Raw genomic sequence first — 25,454 nt, 5'->3', positions numbered from 1 at the left:
AAAAATGCTGAAGATATGGATTACACAGCTTTAATACTTTCTGAATGCTAGGAAAACAGCATTGAAACAACCAGTCTTAAGATTTGCAGAGTCTTCTAAGAATTCATCATTAGGTTAAAATATCTTTAAAATTTATTTAATTGCTCAGGTGTTATTTCCCAGAGGTGGATCCAGCCATTTTAAAAAGAGGGGTTCCCAACCCAGATAAAGGAGGGTTCCCAACCCAGGATAAAGGGGGGTTCCAACCATATGTCCCCATTCAAATGCATTGATCGGCCAATAAAAAGGGGGGGTTCCAACCCCTGGAACAGTCCCCCTGGATCCGCCACTGTTTTCCACCTTGTGGTCTGAATAAATCAATGAAGAAATTGAATCAAATTTTGAATGTAATCCAGTTTTGTTGTAACTCATCTCATACGGTGGATTTATTTTTATATTTTGTTTATTTATTTTTCTTGGATTGGAGAAACTGTATTTTCATGGATATTTGATTTCTTGGTTTGTCAAGTCTGTATAACTGCCTATAGAAATGTGTACTCAGTTGAAATTTAAATTTGTGTCACCCTTACTCACAATATTCTACGAAAATTGATAGCCCATGAATAATACATATTGGATGTTTTATGGTTTTTAGTGAAACAACAATCCATCAGTTATAGTGTTATTGGTTGCTGTTTTATTGATGTGTATCCCACATGTTCTTTTAGTCTTAAAAATCTTATAAAATACAGTAAGTATATGATTCTTTAAAATCACATGTATAAAAGTGTGCAAAATACATGTTTTTTTCATACAAAACATACAAAACAACTATATAACTTATTTAAATTTTTATTTCATCTTTAAAATATGAATGGCAACAATATGATTATACTATATAAATGATGAACTTTATATACTTCTTTTATGATGAGAATAAATGTGAGATAAATATCGTTGAAAAAATGACAAAGCAACCAAATATTGAATGCAAATTACATAATCTAAAGGTCAATATACAATCATCAAGGTCAAATAATAACTAGCCTCAAGTTTAAATGCAACATGTATGCAAGTAATCAATTATTCCTTTAAAGAAATTCATTATTTGTATAAAATAAATACTAAGGAATACATATCAACACTGATTCAAACTGAAAACATTTTGCTGGGAAAATGGGAAACAATAGTAATAATGATGGCTATTCCATTTATATGAATATTTTAGGGTAGGAAGGGAAATTTTATTTTTGGACATGAGATGTGGGTCATTTATGGTTGTGTGTCAATTTTATGTATGCAAATTTTCTCACTGAAGGTATGCTGATTGTGGGAAGACTTTAGAAGTATCTTCTACCATTTAACTTCAATTTAAATAGAAAAGCCCTAAATAAAAGAACTTTGACCAAGCTAAAAAATTATCACTTCCCATTCAAAGGAGTAGGTCCAGTTAGGACCGATTTTGGCCTCAAATTTCAAGTTCATCTAACGGAAGATTTTTGACACTTTTTAAACACTTAAGTGTCTATTTCAATTGATTTGATTAGTTTATGTGAAAACTGATTGTGTCATTAAAAATGCTCTGATTCAAGCTTAAATATGAAAAATCTATCAAATATGCCAAAAAACATAACTTTGCAGATGGTTTTTGTCAAAAATGAAAGTGGCCACATCCGTGTTCATCCTCAACCTTTATATATGTTATGTATTATCATCAAATACAACTTACATTTCAATATTATGAATGAACACGAATGTGACCACTTTTGTTTAAGACGGAAACTGTATAAAATTTAACTAAAATGCCAAAATTTGGAAGATTTTAGAAATTTAGCATGACTTAATGATGCTAGTAGCTGATATATGTGCATAGTATTGTCAAAAACTGCCTGTATTTATGTAGCAGCAACATTCTACTTTCCAATAAATAGCTAAAAGATTACAATTTTACAATTTTGTAAAACAGCTACATTTTGGGGCCAAAAAGGGATCTTACTGAACCTACTCCTTTATCTTTCAAATGATGTTAAGTCATCCCCCCTTCAACATGTATGATCTTCATATGTTGTTCAAATACCAGAAATTTGAACTTTTATAATTTACAAACAGATAGGTTTCCTATAGACCTTTACACCTCTAAACTATATTTCATATAAGGGGTAAAATCGTGATAACAATAGCTCATGTAGCATTACAAGTCAGATAACAATCTTCTACATAAAGAAATAACAGTTTAGGAAAAATTAATATAACAAATCACATATTCATAAACATAAAATCTGACTGCATTAACAACAATAGACTATTCCAAATCGTCTCCCATCTCCAGGAAATTGTCATAAGCCTCTCTGTTACAATTACCGCCTGTAGTGAACACATATTTATGAAATGTCCCGTCAACACAAATTGCTGAAAATACAATTATAGAAATGATAATAAATCCAATATTTGAATGCAGTTATTATGAATGTAGAAACTTTTAAAAGATAACTTTTGTGTCCCTTGAATTTAAAAGTAAATAATTATTATAAAGAAAATAGTTTCCTTCAAAATTAATTTATAGTTTGTCTGATATTTGTATTTTTATTTCTTTAGGTCTAGATCTAGCATGTAAGTAAAAACTGCAAAATTGAATACTAGAATATCTAATTGAAGTCTCACTATGAGACCTTGGTCAAATTATTTTTTGAACAAGAATGTGTCCAAAGTACACAGATGCCCCACTGGCACTATTATTTTCCTTGTTCAATGGACCGTGAAATTTTGTCAAAAGTCTAATTTGGCTTTAAAATTAAAAAGATCATATCATAAGCAGTAAGTGTACTAAGTTTCAAGTTGATTGGACTTCAGCTTCATCAAAAACTACCTGGACCAAAAACTTTAACCTGAAACTCCTATTTTCATTTTCTATGTTCAGTTGACCGTGAAATTAGGGTCAAAAGTCTAATTTGGCTTTAAAATTAGAAAGATCATATCATAAGCAACAAGTGTACTAAGTTTCTAGTTGATTCGACTTCAGCTTCATCAAAAACTACCTTGACCAAAAACTTTAACCTGCGGATGAACAAATGAACGGATGGACGAACGAACGAACGAACAGAGCCACAGACCAGAAAACATAATGCCCCTCTTCTATCGTAGGTGGGGCATAAAAACAAGATGTTATATTCAAACATGTTAATGAGAATAAAATATATTTCTTGGTAATGGTGGTGCTTGAATTTTATTTTCTCACATATGCTTGATATATGGAATAAAATTTGAGGATTGTAAGTTGACCTATTTTTTTTCCATTCTTATGTTATTTGTTAGTCGCCTCATTGACTTATAACTTATAATGATGACGAACATCTCCTATTCAGATTTCAATATAATACTAAAGGCCATTTAATATTACACTGACCCATTTCAAACAAATTAAAAAACTTACCTATCACAGAATGGCTAGGCCCAAATGCACAAATACATGCACATTCAGCAGCTACAGTGAAATTAGCCAACCCCCATTGTGATTCCACATATGTACCCAGAAAACCCATTGTCTTAAATCTACAAGAGAAAAATGAAAAAAATTAACTTACAAATATTTAGCATTGATAATACACTTGTTGTACCTTTTCAAAAATGTTACTTGAATACAATATTTATGTTTTATAGGCATTTCACACATTTAAACTTATTCTCATCTATTAAAAGTTACATGAATAAATAGAAAATGAAGCAAAATGGTGTAAAAAGCTGCCTCAAAACTAAGTTTGAACAAGACATCATCACATGAAGTAATGTTCAAACCATAACAAACCACAGGGATTAATCAAAGTGATTGCAAGCACTGAATAGTAAAGATTGCTTTAATATATCAGTGGGAAGTTTTACCAATGTTATTTCAACTGATCGGGCAGCGCTTACCTTTTAATTTGCATTAGGCCAGTCTATTTGAAAATGTTTACGATGAGGATGATTGCCGTTATAATTATTTTTGATTTCTAATCACCTTTTAGTGTCATCAAAAGAATTTACAAAAGAATGACTAGACACTTCATTGATGATTTTATCCTTAAACACCTATCTATAGATGGACTGGTTTATTATGAGCGAACAGGTTAAACCCCACCCAGTCAAGTGAAATTAATCAAGTAACAAAATTACATTGCATTGGTTGTACATGTAGTTGATTTAACAGCAATTCTAGACAAAGGAAGATAACACCAAAAGTTTTAGAACAGATATAAAATTCCTGCATCTTGCAAAAGTAATGTAATTTTCTTGACAAGTGTAACATGTTATGATATTGTAATTATTATGTTTATTTATGTTGGCCTAATTTGTGTTGTATGGCCTGATAGTTGTTTACCAAATAATCTTATAACTGTGCAGTTTAGGAATCACTGGAACAATCACAGAATGATTAGAACTTTCTAGAATGATCCTTATAAAAGATGCGTAATTTAAACTTCTACGTTATTCCAGACACTTCCGTTGTAACTTTCCAGGATTTTCCACAATGTTCCGTTCTAGCGTGTTCTAGAATAATCCGTCACAACTATATATATACAGACACTAAAGTTAAACTCTCATAATTAAACTTGGACATAGACTTTGATAGACATTAGTATTCACAGCATTTGGATTGACACTTTTATTCTACAAACAACATCATACTGGATTGTGACATTAGTAGTGAACGTAATATTCAAATTGGATTCCGAAAGATTTCTGGATACAGATAAAGATAACAGATTGGACTCATATTTTGACAGTTAAGTTAACAGTAATATTTGTGTAATACCTTTTGTAAACTTTTGTATATTAAATATTGTTAAATTTTACTATTGATTTGTGTCTTTTGTTGGCTACAATTTAAAGGCGATTTCTGGCCGTAACAAACATCATTTTGTGCCTTGAATGTCTGAGCATGTATAACATGGATAAATTTATTGAAATGTTCATGGATAGGATGTATAGAATGTTATGATCAATGCACTATATTTTTTGTATCAAAAAAAGGTAGTGATAAGCCTTGGCACATTAAGTTATCAAGTCAGTTCATACGATCTTTACCTAAAATGCGTTTGTATCAATAAAATCATTTTATTAGTCAAAGGAATGGTTTGTTTTTACAGTCTGAGTCTCATTCAACTTTGCTTGTCACACATGGATTTTAGAAATTGAAGTTCAATTTCGTTTTATTTTAGTTTCAAATACTTTATTGCCATATAAATCAAATGATTTAATAAGATGTATACATAATCCAGAAGGCTGAATATGCAGATTTCAGATTCAATAGTTTATTAAAGTCTCACCACATACAACATGATCAAAACAAGATACAATTATAAAATTAATTATACAGTAAACATAGTTAAAACAATTAAATACATGTATGTGCCATTCTTAAAAGAATTATGAGAGACTATTAAAATACAAATAATACTTATTCATTTTATAAAATACTACAAATACAGTAGTTAATGATATAAAATACTGTTTCTCCTTGTTAAAATGTTATTGCAGGTTTTGGCAACAATATTACAAATATTGGTATTTTTAAACATATATATAAATTTTTCTTCATCAGACAAGTTTAAAAACATATCATTATGACACAATATATCAATAAAAAGAGCATGTCTTAGATCTTCATACAAGGGACAATTTAAAAGTACATGTTTTTCATCCTCTAAAATATTGCAGTTAAAACAGACTCTTTCGTCTAGATTTTTTCTTTCATATCGACCAGTTTCAATTTTTAATGGTGCTACACCACATCTAAACTTTGAAAAAGCACTACGATGGCGCAGTGGCATTTTTTGTAGCAAATATTGCTCAGTGTTAAAAGTATGTTTAAAAAGTTTATATGTTCTCAATTTACAACCGGTGTCATATGGTATTTTGAACCCCATGGTAAAATGACCCCGGGGTCAAAATACCGCTATGGTAAATTGAACCCCCCCATGGTAAATGGAACCCCCCCTGTATGAAAAATTGAACCCCCATGGTAAATTGAACCCCCCCTGTTTTTTTCATTTTAGATGATTAATAAAACATTTAACATTATATAAAAGCTAATCAAATATTAAAAATCATTTATACAAGAAGGGGAGGTCAATTTTCAATGATTGGTTAAAAGAAAAATATCTGCTTGGTATAAGTGCTCGTGAAGTCTTTACCAACAAAATTTCATTCAAAAAACTTCTTAAAGCATTAAAACTACACCATGTAGCTTGGACACTATAATTCTTTGAAATTTAAATATTTATATAGAATGGTAAGACTTTTAAGTTTTAATTCTCCAAGGTAAAAAAGGGGGAGGGGGTCAAATTACCATGGCTCACTTGATTTCTAAAAGTAGAATTTTCAAAACATCTTTTCAAACTAATAAAATAAATACAAACTACTAATTGGAGTATAATAAATATGTTAAGGAGTAACAGTAGCAAGATATTTTAACATGAAAGGTCTTTAGATGTATAGTAGGGGGTTCAATATACCATGGTACAATAACATGGCTAAGTAAAATTTTCAAAATATCTTTTCCAGCATGTTAAATACAAGCAAACTACTTATTGGAGTATTAAAACAATGTTAAGGAGTTAGAAAAACTTGGATTTTTAAAATTCAAGGTCTATAGGAGGGGGTTCAATATACCATGGAAGGAGGAGGGGGTCAAAATACAATGGAATTTTTTTTCTTCTTCAAAATATCTTTTCAAGCATGTTTTAAAAATGCATTCAAAATACAAATTGGAGTATAACAACTATGTTATGGAGTTAGAAAAGCTTGGGTTTTTGAAATTCAAGGTTTAAAGTAGGGGGTTCAATATACCGCAGGGGGTCAAAATACCATGGCTGCGTATAATTTTCAAAATATCTTTGCCAGTTTGTTAAATACATTCAAACTACTTATTGGAGTATTATTACTATGTTAAGGAGTTAGAATAGCTTGGGTTTTTTGAAATTCAAGGTCTATAGTAGGGGGTTCAATATACCATGGTAGGGGGGTCAAAATGCCATGAAAATATTTTTTCTTCAAAATATCTTTTCCAGCATGTTAAATGCATACAAACTACTTATTGGAGTATTATTACTATGTTCAGGATTAAGAATAGCGGGAATTTTTGAAATTGAATGTCTATGGTAGGGGGTTCAATATACCGCAGGGGGGTCAAAATACCATGGCTAAGTAAAATTTTCAAAATATCTTTTCCAGCATGTTGAATACATACAAACTACAAATTGGAGTATTGTAACTATGTTAAGGAGTTAAAATAGCTTGAATTTTTGAAACTCAAGGTCTATAGTAGGGGGTTCAATATACCACAGGGGGGCAAAATACCCTGGCTAAGTAAAATTTTCAAAATATCTTTTCCAGCATGTTGAATACATGCAAACTACAAATTGGAGTATTATTACTATGTTAAGTATTAAGAATAGCTGGAATTTTTGAAATTGAATGTCTATGGTAGGGGGTTCAATATACGGCAGGGGGTCAAAATACCATGCATGGCTAAGTAAAATTTCAAAATATCTTTTCCAGCATGTTATATACATACAAACAACTTATTGAAGTATTATTACTATGTTAAGGAGTTAAAATAGCTTGAATTTTTGAACTTTGGGGTCTTTTGTAGGGGGTTCAATATACCACAGGAGGGCAAAATACCATGCCATTGCTAAGTAAAATTTTCAAAATATCTTTTCCAGCATGTTGAATACATACAAAGTACAAATTGGAGTATTATTACTATGTAAAGGAGTTAGAATAGCAAGAATTTTTGAACTTTGGGGTCTGGAAAATATGTTTTGAAAAAAAATAATTTCCATGGTATTTTGAACCTCTGCATTATATTGAACCCCTACTATAGACCTTAAATTTCAAATATTCTAGCTATTCAAACTCCTTAACATAGTTATAATACTCCTACAAGTAGTTTGTATGTATTTAACATACTGGAAAAGATATTTTGAAAATTTTACTTATCCATGGTATTTTGACCCCCCCCCTGTGGTATATTGAACCCCCTACCATAGACCTTCAATTTCAAAAGTTCTTGCAATTCATACTCCTCAACATAGTTATAATATTCCAATAAGTAGTTTGTATGTATTTAAAATGCTGGAAAAGATGTCAGAAAAAAAATTAATTTCCATGGTATTTTGACCCCCCTGCGGTATATTGAACCCCCTATCATAGACCTTTATATTCAAAAATTCTTGCTATTCTAACTCCTTAACATAGTAATAGTATTTCAATAAGTAGTTTGTATGCATTTAACATCCTGGAAAAAATGTTTTGAAAAAAAATAATTATCATGGAATTTTGACCCCCCTGCGGTATATTGAACCCCCTACTGTAGACCCTAAATGTCAAAAAATTCTAGCTATTCAAACTCCTTAACATAGTTATGATACTCCTACAAGTAGTTTGTATGTATTAAACATACTGGAAAAGATATTTTGAAAATTTTACTTAGCCATGGTATTTTGATCCCCCTGTGGTATATTGAACCCCCTACCATAGACCTTCAATTTCAAAAATTCTTGCAATTCTTACTCCTTAACAAAGTTATAATACTCCAATAAGTAGTTTGTATGTATTTAAAATGCTGGAAAAGATGAAAGAAAAAATATTCCATGGTATTTTGACCCCCCCTGCTGTATATTGAACCCCCTACCATAGACCTTAATATTAAAAAATTCTAGCTATTCTAACTCCTTAACTTAGTAATAATACTTCAATAAGTAGTTTGTATGCATTTAACATCCTGGAAAAAATGTTTTGAAAAAAAATAATTTCCATGGTATATTGACCCCCCTGCGGTATATTGAACCCCCTACTATAGACCCTAAATGTCAAAAATTCTAGCTATTCAAACTCCTTAACATAGTTATGATACTCCTACAAGTAGTTTGTATGTATTTAACATACTGGAAAAGATATTTTGAAAATTTTACTTAGCCATGGTATTTTGATCCCCCCTGTGGTATATTGAACCCCCTACCATAGACCTTCAATTTCAAAAATTCTTGCAATTCTTACTCCTTAACAAAGTTATAATACTCCAATAAGTAGTTTGTATGTATTAAAAATGCTGGAAAAGATGTAAGAAAAAATTTCCATGGTATTTTGACCCCCCTGCTGTATATTAAACCCCCTACCATAGACCTTAATATTAAAAAATTCTAGCTATTCTAACTCCTTAACATAGTAATAATACTTCAATAAGTAGTTTGTATGCATTTAACATCCTGGAAAAAATGTTTTGAAAAAAAATAATTTCCATGGTATATTGACCCCCCTGCGGTATATTGAACCCCCTACTATAGACCTTAAATTTCAAAAATTCTAGCCATTCTAACTCCTTAACATAGTAATAGTATTTCAATAAGTAGTTTGTATGCATTTAACATCCTGGAAAAAATGTTTTGAAAAAAAATAATTATCATGGTATTTTGACCCCCCTGCGGTATATTGAACCCCCTACTGTAGACCCTAAATGTCAAAAAATTCTAGCTATTCAAACTCCTTAACATAGTTATGATACTCCTACAAGTAGTTTGTATGTATTAAACATACTGGAAAAGATATTTTGAAAATTTTACTTAGCCATGGTATTTTGATCCCCCCTGTGGTATATTGAACCCCCTACCATAGACCTTCAATTTCAAAAATTCTTGCAATTCTTACTCCTTAACAAAGTTATAATACTCCAATAAGTAGTTTGTATGTATTTAAAATGCTGGAAAAGATGAAAGAAAAAATATTCCATGGTATTTTGACCCCCCCTGCTGTATATTGAACCCCCTACCATAGACCTTAATATTAAAAAATTCTAGCTATTCTAACTCCTTAACTTAGTAATAATACTTCAATAAGTAGTTTGTATGCATTTAACATCCTGAAAAAAATGTTTTGAAAAAAAATAATTTCCATGGTATATTGACCCCCCTGCGGTATATTGAACCCCCTACTATAGACCCTAAATGTCAAAAATTCTAGCTATTCAAACTCCTTAACATAGTTATGATACTCCTACAAGTAGTTTGTATGTATTTAACATACTGGAAAAGATATTTTGAAAATTTTACTTAGCCATGGTATTTTGATCCCCCCTGTGGTATATTGAACCCCCTACCATAGACCTTCAATTTCAAAAATTCTTGCAATTCTTACTCCTTAACAAAGTTATAATACTCCAATAAGTAGTTTGTATGTATTAAAAATGCTGGAAAAGATGTAAGAAAAAATTTCCATGGTATTTTGACCCCCCTGCTGTATATTAAACCCCCTACCATAGACCTTAATATTAAAAAATTCTAGCTATTCTAACTCCTTAACATAGTAATAATACTTCAATAAGTAGTTTGTATGCATTTAACATCCTGGAAAAAATGTTTTGAAAAAAAATAATTTCCATGGTATATTGACCCCCCTGCGGTATATTGAACCCCCTACTATAGACCTTAAATTTCAAAAATTCTAGCCATTCTAACTCCTTAACATAGTAATAGTATTTCAATAAGTAGTTTGTATGCATTTAACATCCTGGAAAAAATGTTTTGAAAAAAAATAATTATCATGGTATTTTGACCCCCCTGCGGTATATTGAACCCCCTACTGTAGACCCTAAATGTAAAAAAAATCTAGCTATTCAAACTCCTTAACATAGTTATGATACTCCTACAAGTAGTTTGTATGTATTAAACATACTGGAAAAGATATTTTGAAAATTTTACTTAGCCATGGTATTTTGATCCCCCCTGTGGTATATTGAACCCCCTACCATAGACCTTCAATTTCAAAAATTCTTGCAATTCTTACTCCTTAACAAAGTTATAATACTCCAATAAGTAGTTTGTATGTATTTAAAATGCTGGAAAAGATGAAAGAAAAAATATTCCATGGTATTTTGACCCCCCCTGCTGTATATTGAACCCCCTACCATAGACCTTAATATTAAAAAAATTCTAGCTATTCTAACTCCTTAACTTAGTAATAATACTTCAATAAGTAGTTTGTATGCATTTAACATCCTGGAAAAATGTTTTGAAAAAAATAAAATTCCATGGTATATTGACCCCCCTGCGGTATATTGAACCCCCTACTATAGACCTTAAATTTCAAAAATTCTAGCTATTCTAACTCCTTTACATATTAATAATACTTCAATAAGTAGTTTGTATGCATTTAACATCCTGGAAAAAATGTTTTGAAAAAAAAATGATTTCCATGGTATTTTGACCCCCCTGCAGTATATTGAACCTCCTACTATAGACCTTAAATTTCAAAAATTCTAGCTATTCAAACTCCTTAACATAGTTATAATGCTCCTATAAATAGTTTGTATGTATTTAACATATTGGAAAAGATATTTTGAAAATTTTACTTGGCCATGGTATTTTGACCCCCCTGCGGTATATTGAACCCCCTACCATAGACCTTAATATTCAAAAAATTCTAGCTATTTTAACTCTTTAACTTAGTAATAATACTTCAATAAGTAGTTTGTATGCATTTAACATCCTGGAAAAAATGTTTTGAAAAAAAATAATTTCCATGGTATATTGACCCCCCTGCGGTATATTGAACCCCCTACTATAGACCTTAAATTTCAAAAATTCTAGCCATTCTAACTCCTTAACATAGTAATAGTATTTCAATAAGTAGTTTGTATGCATTTAACATCCTGGAAAAAATGTTTTGAAAAAAAATAATTATCATGGTATTTTGACCCCCCTGCGGTATATTGAACCCCCTACTGTAGACCCTAAATGTAAAAAAAATCTAGCTATTCAAACTCCTTAACATAGTTATGATACTCCTACAAGTAGTTTGTATGTATTAAACATACTGGAAAAGATATTTTGAAAATTTTACTTAGCCATGGTATTTTGATCCCCCCTGTGGTATATTGAACCCCCTACCATAGACCTTCAATTTCAAAAATTCTTGCAATTCTTACTCCTTAACAAAGTTATAATACTCCAATAAGTAGTTTGTATGTATTTAAAATGCTGGAAAAGATGAAAGAAAAAATATTCCATGGTATTTTGACCCCCCCTGCTGTATATTGAACCCCCTACCATAGACCTTAATATTAAAAAAATTCTAGCTATTCTAACTCCTTAACTTAGTAATAATACTTCAATAAGTAGTTTGTATGCATTTAACATCCTGGAAAAATGTTTTGAAAAAAATAAAATTCCATGGTATATTGACCCCCCTGCGGTATATTGAACCCCCTACTATAGACCTTAAATTTCAAAAATTCTAGCTATTCTAACTCCTTTACATATTAATAATACTTCAATAAGTAGTTTGTATGCATTTAACATCCTGGAAAAAATGTTTTGAAAAAAAAATGATTTCCATGGTATTTTGACCCCCCTGCAGTATATTGAACCTCCTACTATAGACCTTAAATTTCAAAAATTCTAGCTATTCAAACTCCTTAACATAGTTATAATGCTCCTATAAATAGTTTGTATGTATTTAACATATTGGAAAAGATATTTTGAAAATTTTACTTGGCCATGGTATTTTGACCCCCCTGCGGTATATTGAACCCCCTACCATAGACCTTAATATTCAAAAAATTCTAGCTATTTTAACTCTTTAACTTAGTAATAATACTTCAATAAGTAGTTTGTATGCATTTAACATCCTGGAAAAAATGTTTTGAAAAAAAATAATTTCCATGGTATATTGACCCCCCTGCGGTATATTGAACCCCTTACTATAGACCTTAAATTTCAAAAATTCTAGCTATTCTAACTTCTTAACATAGTAATAATACTTCAATTAGTAGTTTGTATGTATTTAACATACTGGAAAAGATATTTTGAAAATTTTACTTAGCCATGGTATTTTGCCCCCCCCTGCGGTATATTGAACCCCTACTATAGACCTTAAATTTCAAAAATTCTAGCTATTCTAACTCCTTAACAAAGTGATAATACTCCAATAAGTAGTTTGTATGCATTTAACATCCTGGAAAAATGTTTTGAAAAAAAAAAAAAAAAAATCCATGGTATATTGACCCCCCTGCGGTATATTGAACCCCTACTATAGACCTTAAATTTCAAAAATTCTAGCTATTCTAACTCCTTTACATATTAATAATACTTCAATAAGTAGTTTGTATGCATTTAACATCCTGGAAAAAATGTTTTGAAAAAAAAATGATTTCCATGGTATTTTGACCCCCCTGCGGTATATTGAACCTCCTACTATAGACCTTAAATTTCAAAAATTCTAGCTATTCAATCTCCTTAACATAGTTATAATGCTCCTATAAGTAGTTTGTATGTATTTAACATACTGGAAAAGATATTTTGAAAATTTTACTTGGCCATGGTATTTTGACCCCCCCTGTGGTATATTGAACCCCCTACCATAGACCTTAATATTCAAAAATTCTAGCTATTTTAACTCTTTAACTTAGTAATAATACTTCAATAAGTAGTTTGTATGCATTTAACATCCTGGAAAAAATGTTTTGAAAATAAATAATTTCCATGGTATATTGACCCCCTGCGGTATATTGAACCCCTTACTATAGACCTTAAATTTCAAAAATTCTAGCTATTCTAACTTCTTAACATAGTAATAATACTTCAATAAGTAGTTTGTATGTATTTAACATACTGGAAAAGATATTTTGAAAATTTTACTTAGCCATGGTATTTTTCCCCCCCTGCGGTATATTGAACCCCTACTATAGACCTTAAATTTCAAAAATTCAAGCTATTCTAACTCCTTAACATAGTTATAATACTCCAAATTGTAATTTGTATGTATTCAACATGCTGGAAAAGATATTTTGAAAATTTTTCTTAGCCATGGTATTTTGACCCCCCTGCGGTATATTGAACCCTCTACCATAGACCTTAATATTCAAAAATTCTAGCTATTTTAACTCCTTAACTTAGTAATAATACTTCAATAAGTAGTTTGTATGCATTTAACATCCTGGAAAAAATGTTTTGAAAAAAAATAATTTCCATGGTATATTGACCCCCCTGCGGTATATTGAACCCCTTACTATAGACCTTAAATTTCAAAAATTCTAGCTATTCTAACTTCTTAACATAGTAATAATACTTCAATAAGTAGTTTGTATGTATTTAACATACTGGAAAAGATATTTTGAAAATTTTACTTAGCCATGGTATTTTGCCCCCCCTGCGGTATATTGAACCCCTACTATAGACCTTAAATTTCAAAAATTCAAGCTATTCTAACTCCTTAACATAGTTATATTACTCCAAATTGTAATTTGTATGTATTCAACATGCTGGAAAAGATATTTTGAAAATTTTACTTAGCCATGGTATTTTGACCCCCCTGTGGTATATTGAACCCCCTACCATAGACCTTAATATTCAAAAATTCTAGCTATTTTAACTCCTTAACATAGTTATAATACTTCAATAAGTAGTTTGTATGCATTTAACATCCTGGAAAAAATGTTTTGAAAAAAAATAATGATCATGGTATATTGACCCCCCCTACTATAGACCTTAAATTTCAAAAATTCTAGCTATTCTAACTTCTTAACATAGTAATAATACTCCAATAAGTAGTTTGTATGTATATAACATGCTGGAAAAGATATTTTGAAAATTTTACTTAGCCATGGTATTTTGACCCCCCTGCGGTATTTTGAACCCCCTACCATAGACCTTGAATTTCAAAAATTCAAGCTATTCTAACTCCTTAACATAGTAATAATACTCCAAATTGTTATTTGTATGTATTCAACATGCTGGAAAAGATATTTTGAAAATTTTACTTAGCCATGGTAATTTGACCCCCCTGTGGTATATTGAACCCCCTACTATAGACCTTGAATTTCAAAAATCCAAGCTATTCTAACTCCTTAACATAGTTTTAACACTACAATAAGTAGTTTATATGTATTTAGCATACTGGAAAAGATATTTTGCAAAATTTTATATAGCCATGGTATTTTGACCCCCCTGCGGTATATTGAACCCCCTACTCATAACCTCTAATTAAAAAAAATAATAGCCAATAAATTGTAAATAAGATTATCTGCAATACTATTTCTCAAAAACAGGGGGTTCAATATACCGCAGGGGGGTTCAAAATACCATGTGTGAAAAATGACCCCGGGGTCAAAATACCATGCGGTATAATGACCCCGGGGTCATTTTACCGCATGGTATTTTGACCCCGGGTTAAATTTTTAGGGGGTTCAAAATACCATATGACACCGGTACTATATGAAAAAATTCTGGTACACCAGTCTTTTTTATATTTATCAAACATTTTCTCTTCTAACTGAGATATACTATAACTATCAAGAAAATTTTCATTTATTTTACAATATCTTTCAAAATCAAATGATTTCAACATCTCCATAACTTTGTAGCACCAATTTTTTAATTTACAACTACCTTTCATCACTGACCATTTAAAAACTTTATAATTAATTCTATTATTGTCCATTTTTGTACATTTGGACCAGTGTCTAAAAATATTTATCCACTGTTTAACACATGGTGGTTTCCAGCCCATGTCACCTGACACAGCATCGTTTGGGGTATATTTACCCACACCCATGTAGAAACGCATGGCGCGATTCTGTACTGCAGTGATGCACGAGAAATCTCTCGTGCCCCAAATAGACGAGCCATAATTTATGACTGACCAAACCATCGTATCAAATAGCTTTGTGTAGATATTGTGCTGAAAACCACCATGTGCTTTACATTTAACAATAAGTAAACCTAATGCCCTACTTGCTGACCTGGCTACAGCTTTTGCCATTAATTGGTAGTCTAAAAACTCTGTTAACAATAAACCTAAGTATTGGTAATTTGAAGCATACTCAATATTTTCATCATTTAAACTAAAATGAAAATCTGATCTGGCTATAGAAGGATTTCTAAAATGTATAATATTTGATTTTCTCAAATTTACTTTTAAACTATTATGATTACACCATACATTTAAAACATCTAATAATTTTTGTAAATCCTCAGCATTTTCTGCTAATAAAACTATGTCATCGGCATACAGCAAGATAGATAATTTTTCACCATCAATATTAATACCAATGTCTAACAACTTTATATCATCAATTAAATCATTAATAAATATATTAAACATTACTGTTGACAATACACAGCCTTGTTTTAAACCAGTATTTACATTGAACCATTCAGTCATGTTACCATTTAATCTGACACTGCATTCTACATTAGAATAAATAGCCTTTAAAGCATACATAAATTTTGTACTAACACCCAATTTTCCTAATTTATTAAATAACAAAACTCTATCAATAGAATCATAGGCTTTCTTAAAATCAATGAAAGATACAAAAATTGACAGCTTACATTTTTTTCTAGTTTCAATAACAGATGTTAATGTACTGATATGATCTATTGTACTTCTACCTTTAATAAACCCGTTTTGTTCATCATTTATTATATCCCTATTGTCTAACCACTCAGTTAACCTTTTATTTAAAACGCCACAATAAAGCTTATATGCACAAGGTGCTAAGGTAATACCTCTATATGATAATGGATCTCTAGGATCTGTAGTTGAACATTTAGGTATAGGAGTAATAATATGCATGAGATAAACCCATTTGACATTTAGCAAACAATAATCAATACAAATGAGAATAGAAACAGGGATTGTGTTAAAGAGACAACAAACCAACAAAAGAACAGAAAAAAGCCCAAAACATCCCAAATGAAATGATGTATAGTTTTTATAACTTTATTTTCATTTCATTACCAAATACATCCTTTTGTTACAACTTACGTTGATCTTCTATTAAGTTCCATGTCTTGTACAGCAAATATATGAACAGTTCCTTTATCACTCGATGCACAAAGAAACTCAGAATCATGACTGAAATTTATACTGCAAAAAAAACAGACTCATATCATAATCATCACTTATCAAGTATAATCTCTTTACTTTTCTATAAAATTATAATTTGCAGCTGTACATAAGACGCAGAAAAACCGTTTTTAAAGAGAGTGAACAGCATGTGTAAATAAAGTTAGTAAATTCCAATGTTGATACCGTCCAACCTGAAACTGTAACAGGTATGCAAAAATTCATTATGATACATTAATCAACTTATGCTGTGAGAAATCAAAGAAAGTGGTTCAACACAAAATGAAGGCCAATAAAAATTGTATACATTACAAATTTTAAGGGGTAAAACTCTAATATAGGTATAATGATGTTGATCATTTGGTCTCTTGTGGAGAGTTGTCGCATTGGCAATTATACCATATCTTATGTTTTATATTGATTACAATGATAGAATCTGTTACAAACCAGTATACTACTGCAGGATCAGCTCCTCTCCTGAACTCAGCTATCTTCTTCTTTGTATTGATATCAAACACTCTGATCAATGTACCCTATAAGTTAAACAACACCAAAATAACAATGTACTTTACTAATAAATGTAATCACTCTATCTAGTCAAACCCAAGTTTTAAATGATGCTATGTAAAAGAGGGACGAAAGAGACCAAAGGGTCAGTCAAACTCATAAATCTAAAACAAACTGACAACACCATGGCTAAAAATGAAAAAGACAAACAGACAAACAATAGTACACATGACACAACATAGAAAACTAAAGAATAAACAACATGAATCGATGGACATTTTTGGAAACAACAAACCAATAAATTTCTTCTTTTCTACTGTTTGATTGGCATTTATTCTCTTTTTAACTGAAAACATTTTAGATATTGAGAAACTGTGTATGAATAGTATTTTTGTGGTTTTTCAGATTTCATCACTGGGTTCAGAACAATAAATTCAAAAAGTGTTGCACACATTTATTATTGAAATTAAGAGACAATTGATGCACATATGAGTTTAATTTCTGTAAATTCTGAAATTATTGCCAATTTTTTTTAAAGTCATCAATGCAATGATTGACTGGTATAACTTACATTCTGATTTAATACATATATCTGTATGAAGAATTTCATTAAATCCAAATTTTCAGACTTTTTTAAACAAGAGTGCACACACTGAAATGTCTCGCCTTCTTTACTAATCATTGATATTATGTTAATAGTCCTAATAATAAAGCTTTATTACAAACGACTCATAAACTTAACATAAATCAAGAAAACTAAACATTGACCTTTGAACCATGAAAATGAGGTCAAGGTCAGATGAACCATGCCAGGTAGGCATGTACAGCTAACAATTCTTCCATACAACAAATAAAATTGACTTATTGCTTATAGTTTAAAAAAACCAGACCAAAACACAAAAGCTTAACACTGAGCTATGAACCATAAAAAATGAGGTCAAGGTCAAATAAAACCTGCGCAACTGACAGAAATCATGAAATATTTCCATACACCAAATATAGTTGACCTATTGCATATAGTATCAGAAAAAAAGTCCAAAACTCCAAAACTTTACTTTGACCACTGAACCATGAAAATAAGTCAAGGTCAGACGACACCTGCCAGTTGGACATGTACACCTTACAGTGCTTCCATACACCGAATATACTAGACCTATTGCTTATAGTATCTCAGATATGGACTTGACCACCAAAACTTAACCTTGTTCACTGATCCATGAAATGAGGTCAAGTGAAAACTGTCTGATGGGCATGAGGACCTTGCAAGATATGCACATACCAAATATAGTTATCCTATTACTTATAATAAGAGAGAATTTAACATTACAAAAATATTTTTTTTCATGTAGTCACTGAACCATGAAAATGAGGTCAAGGACATTAGAAATGTGACTGACGTAAACTTCATAACATGAGGCATCCATATACAAAGTATGAAGCATCCAGGTCTCTCAGCTTCTAAAATTTAAAGCTTTTAAGAAGTGAGCTAACCCCACCGCTGCTGCCGTAGCTGCCGCTGGATCACTATCCCTATGTCGAGCTTTCTGTGAAAAAGTTGCAGGCTCGACAAATACTGCATCAATAAATGAACACAATTACTTCTTAATTTACAGCATTGCGCTTTCAGGTAAAGTTGCATACAAGTAATGTTCAGTATTCAAGTTTTTATTTTTGTTTATTTTTGAACAGTCAGTATATGCTCCTGTTACCTTTTTGGAAGCTGTTGCTAATAAAGTACCTCTCTGATTGAGAGCTAAACATGCCAGTTCTGTCTGATGGGTACTGATTATCACAGGTGTAAATATAAGTTTTCTTTACCTTTTTGGAAGCTGTTGCTAGTAAAGTACCTCTCTGATTGAGAGCTAAACATGCCAGTTCTGTCTGATGGGTACTGATAATCACAGGTGCTGTAGACTGACCTGGCTGGGCTGTGTCTAGATTCTGAAAATATAAACAATGACCTGATCATGATCTGAACAAAAACTTCCATGGACAAAGATATATAACAAACAAGAAAATTCACATTGTTGCATTCCTGTTTGATTTCAATTCTAATAAAAACAATACATACTTTACTTATGTGTCTTACTCATTGTTAAAGGTCTCATCTGGTCTTGTGCAGAATTGGCAATAATACAGCATCTTAGCATTTTTCTATTTAGCATGGACACAGTTTGTATATAAAAACAATATTTGAATGAAATACTTAAATTTATCCATGAGAAGACACCAAAGCGTCATTATATATATCTAAAGTACAAACCACAATTTGAACACTTCCACATTTTGGTCCAGGAAATGCAAGAGTCTGTCCTAATGAACTAACTTCACACAGACCTACAATAGAACACAATTAAATGTGAGGTTTACACAAACAGGAATACTGTAATTCATTTACCATGGATACCTTATCTATATATGATGGTAATGCCCCTTTTTAATTGATGTTATTGTTTAATTTTTGTGAATTATAGTTTTCATCAATGCGTTTTTAATTAACACAAAACATCGAAATGGAAAACGTATAAAAGTCATTTTTTTCATAGTTACTAACCAATCAATTTTCATCTTCAATATTCATGAAACATTTGCCACTGCATATTATACAAAAATATTTTGTGTGATGAAAAAGCTTATTAAGGATCACTTGCATTTTAGCAAACCTAGGCTCTTGGTCATGAAGCTTAATTCAGTACTTCGAGTACAAAATGTGTGCTTGAAACACCAAATCCAGTATTTTAAATTGGTTGATATCAGAAGCTAAATACTAACAGGTTTCTGAGCATTATATAATACTGTTGAGGAACAAATTCAGTTCAATAAATACATAATAAGCTGAGAGCTAAGAGTTACTTTCTGGTTTAAGTGGATAACACTTCTACTATGTATTTCTAGTACAATTCTGTCTATTCAATATTAATTTAAAGAACAAACCTTTAGGATTATCTCTGGTATCAAAAGAATCCAGTTTATGAGGATTATTAGGGAAAGTAAACACATGAACTTGGTTCCTCAGAACCACTATTAACCTACAATAAAAGTATTTTGTTAGAACAATACCAAGTTGCTCAACAGAATGTGAAAAATCAAAGAGCTGAATAGCTCTGAGGAGAAAGACGGACCTTGTTTCTATTTAATTATGTTTTTGGAAAGGGGGGGGGGGGGGTATCTTTTGATAGTTTTCATATGAAGAATGAAAAATAGAACAGCTAGAACATGTAGAAAGGTTGACAATATTGAAATCAATTGTTGTTTATGTAATTTCCTTTCCTTAGTTTAGGATTCAATTTGGACCAATGGAAGAGATTTGCATCTTCTAAATCTAAACATTTGATTAAAGTTGATAGCTAATTATCTAAAACTCAACTGAATTCTGTCATTTCACAACAACTACAATTTTTTTTGAAATCTTGATTGTGTACCACTGAACTGCAGGCTAGGGCCATTTTCCATTTTTTGTGACAGTACTCTTGGATTTTAAAGTTTTTTCTTTAGAAAGTTTGGACTGAAAAATCTATTCAGTTTTAAATTTCCATTGTTAAAGTTCTGAGTTACAACTCTCATCACAGGGAAACAGGTACTAATAAAAACAATATGAGTGATGTAAACTGTGTGAAGCTGGTTTCCAAATCTTAATTTTGAAATATTTGTAAATAATAAATATGTTTAAACTACAAAATGCAAATTTTTATTATTTTTTTTTTTACCATTACAATGATTATGTAGGTACACAAAAATTTAGTTTTAATAGAAGACTACTAATCCAATGAAATGTCACATTTGAAGTGTTTAAATACATTAACTTTTATTTAGTGGATAATTCCTCATCAATTGAGATGCTCCTGAATTGGAGGAAGATTCTCAGAATTTTTACAGAAAAAAGTGGTCTCACTAATTAGCGACAAGAAGAATTTTGGCGACAAGAAGCGACAAGAAGAATATTTTTTTCTTGTCGCTAAATAGTCTTCTTGACGCTTCGTGTCACTTTTTGACGCTTCTTGTCTCTAATTAGTGAGACCCAATAAAAGTAATAAAATCGTTTCTTTCCCCTGTCTCATGTAAACCCACGATCTTTGTTTATTTTGAAAGTTGTTGACCTACAAATTAAAGTATTGCATGTTGATGTTTAAATCATCTACAGTAAACAATATTATGTTTAGATTTAACAAATACAAATTTGTAATTAGTGCACGATCTCTAAGAATGATTTAAATAACCAGTGAACTGGTGAAGGATATCCCTGCTTCTTCCAAGAATGACGTCACTATAAAATACAATGTAGGTTGGATATATTTAGAATATCTCGTCATACTAATTTTTCCGGATTGTAAAATAAACGTAAATAGTGTAAAGGAGAGTTCAAGATACGATAATTTCGTGAGAAACAGAAGGGAAATGTGTAAAAAAGTGTTTAAAGTCAAACTATTCATTTCTGGGTCTCCTTCACTTCAATCTAAGTAAGATTTGTTGGGTTTTTTCCACACTATAACATGTATAAAAACAAAATGAATGATGTGAGGGAGTGTCACTCTGGTCAACCACATAGGGGATTGACTGCTTGAAGCCGTCTTTTCCCAAAAACCAGTTTACTATGATTAAACAAATGAACAAATTGGACTGGGTTAAAGAAGTCTGAAGTTGAGCAAAAAAATAGTATTTCAAATGGTCTGAGTCAATTTAATATTTTTAAAGGTCTTAAGCAGGCATGAAATATCATATAATATATAGGTACTGCCAAAAAAATAAATACTTATAAGATAAGGGGAGGTTATGCATATCTAATGTCAATGTTTTTAGTTGAGTTACATATTTGATAAAATGAAGTAAATTCTTAATATAATCTCAGGAATGAACATTATGAATACAGAAGGTTGCAAAATAATTACTGACATAAATTAAAAGCAGTATTTTTGTTATTATCTTCAATTGATCCAGAAAACAAGCACTGGTTTTTTGTCTACATTTGCACTGTATTTGTAATTATCCTCAACAATAGTGGAACCTCATTTTATACATATTTACAAAGTTTTCTTAAAAAGTGATCATAGAAATTTTAACATCGAGTAAAAGAACAGCAGTTACATTACTATTCCATTGCTACGAGTTTTGTGTAATGTGTACCAGCAAAGTTCATGGAGAGATTTTATGTAGTGAATTAAATCACTTTATAAACTAAAGGAGGTACCAATAAATAATTTTTTTTTTTTTTCATTTTTATGTATTTTACCTGTCTGTTTTCATTTTAACATTAACAACAGGCTGTGAGAAAGTGATATCCATTACTGCTTTCTTCTGTACATCTTTCTGTGATTCATCCCATATTAAAACTACAATAAATATAGATAACTAATATACACACATGTTTGAAAAGTAATCCAAACCCATTGTAAGTGACTTTTGTGAAGACATCAATATTAGTTGTATAATTACATTCTGAAGATTATTGAATTCTTCTAGCTAGGTAGGATGATTTTTCAGTAAATGTTTCTTGGTATATAGAATTAAATTGTCCTATTGCTTGTATAGAGTAATGAATATGTGAATTGTTAAGACTGCAACCATTCCTTTTCAGTATTATAGAAATAACATATGTTTAACAAGTTATCAAATATTTATTAAGTACACTGTATAACAATATCATTTCTACATGTTTTTGAAATACATTAAATTTCTAGTCAACACAGAACTGATATTTCAAAACAAATTAGGTTATTTCTCTATTTCCAAATGAAGTAAAATAATAATCATTATACAAAAAATGTATTCCTTTACCTGCTTTTTCATCAAACCTCGGGAGACTACCTCCTCCTATGATTGCCAGGAGGTTTGTTCTATATAACATTTCCACATGTGCAACACTCCCAACTTGTTCATGGCCTGTAAAATAAATAAAACAGTTACAAGGCTGTAGCATAAAGCATATGAAAATCTAATCAAAATGTCAATATTGTTGGCAAACATTAAAGAAAGGTTGTAATCTTAGTGCTGATCTGTTGATGTAATGTCTGTGGCGGATCCAGTGTGTATGGAACCACCTCCCACTTTTTTTAGGATCAATGTTTTTGAATGTGGAACATACACATGTATTATGGTTGGAACCCCCATTTTATCCAAGATTTAAAAACAAATTGGCAGAATTAACCCCTGTATGTTGTCACAGTAAATGAGAATGTTCCATATCAGCATATATCAGTAAAACCTGTTTTTTTTTTAATTTAGTGTTGGTTATATTCATAATGTATAAATAGTGTTTAGTATCTATTTTGATTGGTATTAATATCATAAGACATCTAACATTAATACAATACTAACACATCACTAAAAATACATAAATAAATGAATGGATGTCTTTAAGTTTAATTTGAAAAAAAAAAAAGTCTTACCTAAATAGAGCTTTTGTGTCAATGGTTCAACATTGTAAATTCTCAAACCAGACTCTGTTGAAACAGTAAAACAACCTGAAAATACAAAAGATATATTTACAAGTCATGTGTAATCTGCACTCAAAATTTCCACTCTAAGATGTCTTCTAACTTGTAAGCGTTGTTGTCTCCAATACATTATTTTGTTAATGGCATTTTTGTTTCTGGTGTTATGCATATGCATTGTATGATCATATGTGTTTTGTACTTAAGTCGTGAGAGTTGTGTCCCTTTGTATGATGATGCTGCATATTTGTCATGTGTATGTTATCTGTCTCTTTGAAATTAACGTCCTTTGGAAATAGATGTTTTTTTTGTTGCTCTTAAGCAAATATAACTTTAGCAGCATGGGGAAGCAAGTATATGTCCCTTATGCAAATAATACAGGTTCTTTTTTCAGTTACATTATTGCTTCAACTAAAGGATACATGTATATGTTTGTATGTTTATGTTTAAGCAGTGTTTATTGTCTTACTTAAGCTATACTATAATTTTGTATTTTAAACCAATAAATAAATCTTATTTTATCTTACCACAGTTAAATTTCCTGCTTTCACATATATCAATAATTTAAAGTGAATTAAACTGATTCTAGGGGCTACAATGAAATAATTTGTCCTGCTTTTTTTTAAAGCTGTAATCTCTGGTCAAATGGTATCTCCCTTATCATTTTTGATTTATAATTACCATGGTCTTGATTAAAGTGTAAGGAAAGAATTCCATTGGATGACATCACTGTTTCACAGATCCATGTACTGTTAAGTTTTAATACTTCACACTATAAGCCTAGCCTGGAAAAAAGAAGACATATTTTTTTTATTCAACAGCATATTGTGGATAATGCAATATCCTAACTTATTGTCATATATAAATTGTAAATGATTTGCAACATAAATAAATAATATAAGTTTATAATGACAGCCAGACAGGACAATGAAAAGCTGTGCAGATTTAACTCTAGTTATTCAATATCAATTTTATCTAATTTTTTTTAATTTTCACTGCGATGTCAATGTTATTGAAATCATCATGATCCTGTGATCAAAATTACTCCTATTAAGAAAAATTCATTAAGGGAAAAGTTTTTTAGTAAATAAAATTAATTTACACCTAAATAATCAAATACGGAATATTTCAACTGCATGGTTATATAAGCTTGTTATAAATGAAAATTAAAAACAAATCAGCTGAGTGAAAATGACATGCAGCTTCACCAAAAAAACGTCTAAAATTTAACTAAAATGCTAAAATTGTGAAGATTTCAGTAATTTAGCATGAGTTAATGATGCCAGTACCCGATATATGTGCGTTGTATTGTAAAAACAGCCCATATTTATGTAGCAGAAGAATTCTACTTTCCAATAAATAGCTTAAGATTTCATTTTCACTATTTTGTAAAACTGTTATATTTTGGGCCAAAAATTAAGGGGTCTTACTGAACCTTCTCCTTTTAACGTAATTTGTTAATTTATCCTTATTGTGATTCACTGAGATCTCAAAAAATTATACCGAAACGTTATTTTTGGAAAGAAATTAACGTGATTGGTCACAACCAGTAATTTTATTTATTGTCAGAAAGACACTGTCTAGGGGTTAATGCCAAAGAGTTGTATCAGCACATGTACTCAAAATGGGTTAATAATGTGCTTATTGTTGGAAAAA

General features: G+C 30.6%; 1 protein-coding gene across 1 annotated transcript; it reads right to left on the bottom strand.

Annotated features, from left to right (window-relative positions):
- Positions 1–844: 844 nt before the first annotated feature.
- Positions 845–24,585, bottom strand: LOC134724700 (WD repeat domain phosphoinositide-interacting protein 4-like). Its single transcript, XM_063587875.1, has 11 exons — positions 24,480–24,585; positions 23,754–23,828; positions 23,143–23,247; positions 22,598–22,697; positions 20,305–20,399; positions 19,634–19,707; positions 19,189–19,311; positions 17,311–17,396; positions 16,783–16,884; positions 3,410–3,528; positions 845–2,388 (listed from the first exon to the last, which is right to left on the bottom strand). Exons 1-11 carry the CDS (start codon positions 24,523–24,525, stop codon positions 2,282–2,284), a joined length of 1,032 nt encoding a protein of 343 aa, XP_063443945.1. The 5' UTR covers positions 24,526–24,585; the 3' UTR covers positions 845–2,281.
- Between the last annotated feature and the right edge of the window lie 869 nt (positions 24,586–25,454).

The sequence above is a fragment of the Mytilus trossulus genome, chromosome 7 (assembly GCF_036588685.1).
Source record: "Mytilus trossulus isolate FHL-02 chromosome 7, PNRI_Mtr1.1.1.hap1, whole genome shotgun sequence".
In the NCBI taxonomy this organism is placed as follows: domain Eukaryota; kingdom Metazoa; phylum Mollusca; class Bivalvia; order Mytilida; family Mytilidae; genus Mytilus; species Mytilus trossulus.
The sequence above is the reverse complement of the archived record's forward strand: the minus strand, read 5'-3'. Positions and strand labels throughout refer to the sequence as shown.

What these genes read in the sequence shown, in the direction of transcription:
- LOC134724700 (XM_063587875.1), bottom strand. Translation starts at nt 24,525, where the DNA reads ATGTCATCCAATGGAATTCTTTCCTTACACTTTAATCAAGACCATG. An exon ending in GTTAAAATGAAAACAGACAG is followed by an intron (nt 20,400 to 22,597) that starts GTAAAATACATA and finishes CTTTTATTGTAG; the next exon opens with GTTAATAGTGGTTCTGAGGA. An exon ending in TACCAGAGATAATCCTAAAG is followed by an intron (nt 19,708 to 20,304) that starts GTTTGTTCTTTA and finishes GTTCTATTGTAG; the next exon opens with GTCTGTGTGAAGTTAGTTCA.